Source organism: Pterocles gutturalis, unplaced genomic scaffold (assembly GCF_000699245.1).
Source record: "Pterocles gutturalis isolate BGI_N339 unplaced genomic scaffold, ASM69924v1 scaffold20593, whole genome shotgun sequence".
Lineage (NCBI taxonomy): Eukaryota > Metazoa > Chordata > Aves > Pterocliformes > Pteroclidae > Pterocles > Pterocles gutturalis.
In genome coordinates this window covers 17,445-25,172 of record NW_010123647.1, presented here as the reverse complement: position 1 = coordinate 25,172, position 7,728 = coordinate 17,445, and the positions used below count along the sequence as shown (strand labels likewise).

The 7,728-nt window shown below is 34.2% G+C and overlaps 1 protein-coding gene across 1 annotated transcript in view; it reads right to left on the bottom strand.

Moving 5' to 3' along the window:
- Nucleotides 1–570: 570 nt before the first annotated feature.
- The window catches only part of LOC104465082 (chromosome unknown open reading frame, human CXorf22), a gene marked incomplete at both ends in the record, with an annotated part of 19,912 nt that continues 12,754 nt past the window's right edge, over nt 571–7,728 (bottom strand). The window contains 7 exons of the mRNA XM_010077992.1: nt 571–701; nt 1,676–1,920; nt 2,580–2,796; nt 4,006–4,102; nt 4,207–4,396; nt 5,828–5,980; nt 6,367–6,580. Of these exons, the coding sequence (XP_010076294.1) occupies nt 571–701; nt 1,676–1,920; nt 2,580–2,796; nt 4,006–4,102; nt 4,207–4,396; nt 5,828–5,980; nt 6,367–6,580 (1,247 nt within the window). The remainder of the gene's footprint in view (nt 702–1,675; nt 1,921–2,579; nt 2,797–4,005; nt 4,103–4,206; nt 4,397–5,827; nt 5,981–6,366; nt 6,581–7,728) is intronic.

Here is a 7,728-nt window from a genome sequence, read left to right as displayed (position 1 = left end):
GAAAGGTTTTCTTGGCTCCCAAAATGGAAGCTTTAGAGCACGCAGCCAGTAGAATATAGTAAAAAAAAAAAAAGTCTGTCTCCTTCACACTCCGTGGCATGTAACATAACAAATTATCAACCTAAGCTGAATTTCAGTGTATAGAAGACTATCCCAAATATTGCTTTTCAAATTATTAAATACCATGTTCAAATAATAATACAAAGATTACATTACAGCCTGTTGTTACCCTGAAGCTCTGAAACGTACCCTTCCACACACACCTATCATTCCACCAGTTTGTTTGGCCAAGCTAAGTGAGACAAAACCAATTACCACTTACTATATAAGGACCACTACGTTGTGGTGCCAAAGGAAATATATCATTGACAGCAAGAAAAGGTAAACTGTCTTCATCTTGCCTACTCCATCATGTCTTTGGAGCAATATTCTTTTCTTGAACATGTCAAATAGAAGCCATATGAAATTGAAATAATTTTTAATACATTATAATAGAAATGTGTTTAAGAAACTACTTGTTTAAAAAATCCACACATTTTGGTTTTCTAAATCTGCTTTATGAATTGTTACCTTTGCAAAACATTTCAATTTAATTTTGTTTCCTTTACGCACACACAAGTTGAATTCTCCTGCTTCTGGAGAGTTGAACCCTGGATGCCAAATGACTTCACACTCCAGATCTCTATAGGCCTCCACAAAGCCTATATAAATAAGCATGATTTACATGTTATATCATACATACATTACATTGTATAATTAGAAATAACATAAGCATATTAAAGTGAAATGACCTATTGCTGAAGACTAAGTCCACATTTCAAAGGTGTTTAACAGTATGCTGAATTAAGTAAAATTTATATCTGAATTCTCATGACAATTGCATAATCTCTTTATTACTATCCTGCAATAAAACACACTCAAAGTTCACTGGTATTTCTTAGCCATGAATTACTCAAATAGTCTACATTATAAAAAAAAAAAAAATCTTTCTTGTAGAATAACAGCTTTGGACAAGACCATATACATTTGCTTGCTTGCAATTGAGTCTGAACTCTTACAGCAGAAATATCTTTTCTAAAGAATCAGAGCACACCAAGCTCCTGATCCATCCAAATCTTGTTTGAACTGTGCAATGCCAATTCACTTAGCAGGTACTTCTTTAATAATGGAGCTCCAACATACTCTTGCAGAACACTATCTTTCAAATGAAAGAAGGTAAAAGCTAATGTCTCACACACTTCTAACAAATATTGATCCATAATGCAAGTGGAAACTAATCCCAGATTGAATTCCATTTGTCTCACTCAGACTGTCTACACCAACTTCTTAGCAGCTTCATTCATATAGTGCTTTTGGAAAATTTCCTACCCTGGTGAGCTGTATGATATTGCTAACTGCCATTAAATAGCTGCCTCACTTTTGAAATATCAGCAACCTGTGCTGAGAAAAAGTGGTTATGTAAGTGCTGCTGGCTGGACACAGAAACAACGAGCTGGACTGAGTATGTGCTCGGGGTAGGGTTTATACAGGGAGTGCTGCTATGGCATTAACAGTCTGATCTGATACTACTTTTGGGATATGCTGGCCCAAATCTAAAAAATACAGTTTATAGCATCAGCTGAATGTTTGCCTTATTTAACATTATTGATGTGCACACACACTGTACTTAGTATACCTTTGTCTGGATGTATAGAAAATGCAGTTCTTCTATCTGTAATTATAGGTTTCCAAGTAAACTCAGCAGGATGGTTTCTGCGATTGTATATCCTGACAGTTGCTCTAAATTCTGTCTCTGCTAGGTAGCCAGGAATAGGATTTAAAATCAGTTCCCTTGCAGACAGCTCAAGTTCAACAGACACTCCATTTGCAACTACCAGCACATGCCCAAGGTGTTGGTTGTTTATTGTGTAAGTGAAAGATCTGTAACATAAAAATATATATTTCTCAATATTTTAATGTATTTAGTATATCACAGTCAGAATATTTATGTGAAATATAACATTAGCAAGAAAATACTTGAAAATTGACTGAACACACAGTTAAGACTGGTAAAAGAAAGCCATTTCTAACCATTTGTACACAACTTAAATTATGTCAGTGGTGAAGATTATCCCAAAGGATGATCAACCTCACACAGTCATTTTAATAGCATTAGTAAAGTGAGAGTTCCATCTCCATACCAGAAGTCCAGACAACAGTTTGCCTGTGCATTTACCCACGAGGTGCATCAAAAGATCTCAGCATAGAGGCCGTGATGTAACACTATGCCAGAAAAAGCACTCTATTTTCCACAAAATTTCTGCCGACAAATACACTGCAAGAGCAAACCTTTTTCCCTGGTATACCTGTGGCTATATGGGCTTTTGACAGGACAGTTGTTTTTCTTTAAACCTTGAGAAATATTACTACACTTGCAAATTTTTGCAACATAAAACTGTTAATTGTTGGAATATAACCACAAATGAGTGTACACGATTAACACGTCACAATTACAGTGAATTTAAAGCAGTCAGAATGCTTTTTTCTTTCTTCTACTGCAAAGAAAAATTGTAAATCAAAACAAATATAAGAAACCTTACCTTTTAAACATTCCAAGAGCGTGTGTCTCAAATACAATTGGAATATGAGTCTCTGTAAGAGGAGGCACCACCTGAGACAATGGACCTGTCTGCTGTAATTCATCTATTTCAATCTCAATTTGTATCCATATATGAACTAACAAGTTATTGATGATGTGCAGTTTCCTGGCTGTTGTAGAATACACACAAACATCACCAAAGTCCATAGTAGAAGGACCTGGAATATATAAGAAATAAGATAACATCTACAACATTAAAGAGTTAATGTAAGGAAGCATAACTACTAAAACATTATAATCAAAATATTATATTTCCTCAAATTACAGAATTAGTCAGCTAGAACAATCCTGTAGCAGGAAAAATAATCAATCACACTGAAATGTGGAAGTAAATACCATGTGTGTTCTGTCAATGTTTTCAGTGGTACAACTTAAAAGGCAGCACCAACATGTATTTCTTAATTCTGTCTGTGTTAGCCAGCAATATGTTAATTACTAAAGGCATAATAATAAATGCTTCTTTTTATTAATCAGATATTTAAATGGTTAGACAACCAGCAATTCACTGAGAGTTTATATACATAACCTGTTTGTTTGCTCCCTGATGGGTGACCATTTGGTTTAATAACACATGTAATTTGAAGGTGACAGAATTATCTCACTACTTTATTTACTGCTATCACCATTTTTTATGCTGGTCTGCAAACTTAAGTACTTATGGCACTAAGCAAACATCTTACAAAACTCTAAGTACCTTTTGCATTAATATGTTTCTCTTATTCTACCTTCCCCCAAGTGTATCCGTATACACAGCTACACTATTCAAGTTCTGGTGTCATTGAAAAGAAAAAGAGCCCAGAAAGTACTCAGAATTTTCACTCCACTGATAATTTTACTGAAGAAAAAACAATCTTAAAATAGACAGTTTTAGTACCAAGTGTTGTTAATAGATTAATTCCTCATAGACTTTAGAAGGTGTTGCTCCCCATCAGAGAGCATTCCACTGAAATTGGAGGAAGATCCTGAAGAAGTTTTACTTTTTTGGGGTATCACTGTTGACTGTTAGTTCCCAGAAACATTCTGAACGCTCCCACGACACTTGCTGATATTAATGCTAGTCCAGATACTATCCAATAACAAGGCATAAGGGTATGAGCAACCCTCATACTATGCTGTATTGATTTCTCTATAATAGGCTGTAGTATGAGCAGTCTTTAAAGGAAGCTCTCCTTTTACATATTCATACCTAATCATATCTCAGTATTTCCTGAGGAGTACAGAGCTTTAGTTAAACACTACTGTAGATCTCAAGCTCCCACCAAATTAAGCTATTTTCTATTTAAAATGAACAATTATGAACATAAATCGTTACTATAAGTGTTTTTATAACAACTATATGCTTTTAGTAACCAAATTAAAAATCTTACCAATGAGTATTTGGTGAAGCTGCTTGGATGTCAAAGCTAGACTACAATCTTCCTTCTCTTGGGCAGAAGATGGCATAGTACTAAGCCCACTCCAAATCTGTGATAAGCACAAGACATCTTAGAGCAGGATCAAAATTCTTATGCTTTTTTTTATATGACAAACACATTATGCTTACATTACTAGCCAAGCATTTAACTTACTTCTTTGATTGATGATGTAGGACCAATTGCTGGCAATTTTCGACTAGTTAATAGGCAATTCTCATCTAAGGGAAGCATTTTATGCTGTGGCTTCTCCTTGTGAAAATCTGTGATTGAGATCTTTGGTGACATAAGCCCTTCAGCTGGTTTAAGGCCTATGTTCACAGAATTATTATACATATAAAACTGCCTATAGCGGAGGGAAAAAAAAGAATATGGAAATCTAGAAGTTTTTAAAATTTTTAAACATAACAACACTTTAAGGAGGAATACTGCATTGTTAAAAAAACCCTCAAGTATAGAAAAAGCCTTGAAAATACTTTTATTGTACAGTTTAGGCAAGGATTAACATTTGTTGCACATTTGTGGTAATTTTTTAGCTAAACAGGTTGCCAGCATTATGGCTAAAAAATATAAATATTATATCATGACTAAAATACCTCTTGAAGAACAATTGAGTTGTAAAGTCAAGTGCTTAAAAGTTAGCAACTGCCAAGATTACAAAGGATCCTTTAATTGTATATGTCTGAATTGGACCACTTACAGCATAATTTTCAGAGCAATTAACTTTTCTTTGTAAAAGTTCCAACTCCAATCATTTTCACCTGCACCAAGAGATTTGAAACTTCCATAGATCTTACACAGATGGTTCATATCAAGTACTCATAAAATTATTATAGTGTTTGATAGTATCAGTGAAATTCTTCTGATAACTGTGAAATTTTCCTTTCTGTTCTTGCTCCTCATGCAATATACCTTAAATGTGTGCATTATGGTCATATTAAGAACAGTTCACCCACTACACAACACCAGTTCCTTTCAAGAAAACCATACATCATGTGCATGCATAAAAATCAAATAAACCCAGCTCTCAGGTCTTGACTGAATCATGATGGATATACACAGAGAAAGGTAAATTGAAAGTACAGGAATAATCCACTGGCATTGTTAATTTTTAAATAATGGGTCTTGCAAACTTAACACTCTTAAGGTATTACTTCTCTAGCTTTAGAGGCTTTACAGGCTTTTTTTTTTCAATAAAAATTTTAAAAGTAGCAGAGCTGTCAGTTTTACTTTTCCATTATTTTGCTCCATAGCATACCGACCAAAGACAGAAATTCATGAAGTGAGAATTTACTATAAGACTAGAAGACCAATACAATCCTTTAAATTTATTTGCTTCATTCCACAAACTATATCATAATCTACATACTGAATCCATCACTTTGGGTGAGCTAGACATACCAGTTGGAAATGTGTGCAATTTATTATATAAAAAGAAAAGAGAATACAACACAATCAAACTTATGTTTTTCCTATTAATGATAATCAACTCTTCCTAAAAACTGGCATCTTATTTTAGGTTCATTTCAAGTTTAATTTCAAGTTCCATGCCTCTATCCTTACATTTTACCTAGGAAATAATCTCTGTCTAAATGAACATTTGAACAAAAAGGGTTTTGAATGCATTATAAATGAAGGTCCAAAGACCATAAACATTTCAGCACGGGACAAATTTAGATATAAGATTGGTGCACTAAGTTAATTCTGCACATAAATACACACACATGTTTTGTACATGAGCCTAAAGTATTTATCTATCTTTTAAACAAAGTCTTACCTAGTGGCATCTTTCTGTAAACGACGCTGTCTTAAACTAGAAATGAAGTCTGCATAGTATTCCTTACGCGCTTCTTTTGACAGTCGTTCACTGTCAGTATAAGAAAACTCCGGATCTATATAATTATATCTTTCAGTCTTTGTGAAAATAGTCCTAAATATTTAAAGAGAATTGTATTTTCACTGTGTGTACAAAATGACTCTGGGTCTTGTTAGAATGAAAATATATAGATTTTGCTATATATATTTCATTGCAAACATTCTTTTTATCACAGTTGATTATTAATATTTGACCTTTTAAAGGCAACCATAAAAATGAAATCTTGAAACTGTAATAGCTACATTTGTAGTTTCACGTAAGAAAAGCAACTCAATAAATTTATGTGCAAGAGGCTTAAAGTAGAATGCAATGAATTTTAAAGAACTTCCAGACTGAAAAAAAAACCAAACAGTAAACTGACGTATGAGTAACCAATCTTGATCTACTATACCATATATACAAATACATGATTTTAAATATTATATTTGCATAATTTTTACCTGTATTTTTTATTCCGTTCACTAGGCCTAATGCTGGCTGCACGGTCATTAGGAAAAGCTATAAGTGCATCACCCTCACAATTCTTGTTTATCCGGTGAGTATGAATTTCTGTTTGGGCTGATTTAAGGATTGCCACAGGTGCTGTATCAGGGCACTGTCCTGTGCCATCAGCTACAAACTGTCCGGTTGCATTGGAAATCATTGGTGTTATGCCTTAAAATTCAAATAAAACATGTTACATACATTCATACTAATACTTTCTAAACAAAATTCAAAGTATTAGAAAAATATTTCTTAATTTATGCTGGTCCACTGAGCAGTGCAACAATCAGTTACCCATCCCATTATGTTTTCCTCCGACAAGAGGGAAGAACGCATTCAGACCACAATAACAGCCAACCACCTTTTCTGGCCTAGATCACAGACAAACAAATACTAGAGCCCAAACCACTACTGCTATGTCCAGCTGTGACACTTTGCCATGCACATGACTGAACACTCAGAACTGCCTCTGTCACAACACTGTCCACAGTGTCCTAAATCTTGTCACAAGGGCTGCAGAGGTATGATTTTGACAAAGAACTCCCAACCTATCACAACTCAAGAGAGAGCTCAGATCTTTTTCACTCTAGTTTTAGAAAAGCACATATACATTAAAGAGAAAAATTATGAGAGAAACTAGGCCATGTGTTTGCTCACCTCACATAAAGATACACGTGTTTAAAATGTCACTATAAATAAGTAAATTCATTCTTCAACTGCCCCTTCTTCCCTTACCTGCACAAAAATTGATACTCTAAGCTAAGCATATTGGTTTTACCCACTTTAGCCTTACTTTACTCTAAAATGTCTACAAAAAAAACCCCCCTACTTTCCATCTTCCAAATTACAGAAGTGATTACAACTTCCACTGACCAGGGAGGCACAGTTTGCAAGAAGTTTCATTCCAGTCTCTTCCCCTACTCCACCGAACACAGAGAGACAAGTACCCATACTCCTCCCACAGAGGTTAAGAGAAGAGAACAGGAACTTATAGAACCCATCTATATAAGGATCTGAAAAACCTAATTTTCCCTGCACATTTCAATGAAGCTTCAAAGTAAAACACAGATACTAGTAGCCTATAGAGTACAGATACCCCTCAAAACTTCTTTACAAATCTGCAAACAGGAGCAGAATGGGGATATTAATTGAGCAAATGGTAGACAAGAGCATTTAGAAAAGCTGACGAAACTTGAATATGACATTAAATCTTTGATCCACAGAAATATATTTTAATTGTGTTTTTGAAGAAAACCACAGGACTTCTGGATTAAAAAAAAAAAAAAAAAAAAAAAAAAAAAAAAAATAAAAAAAATTAA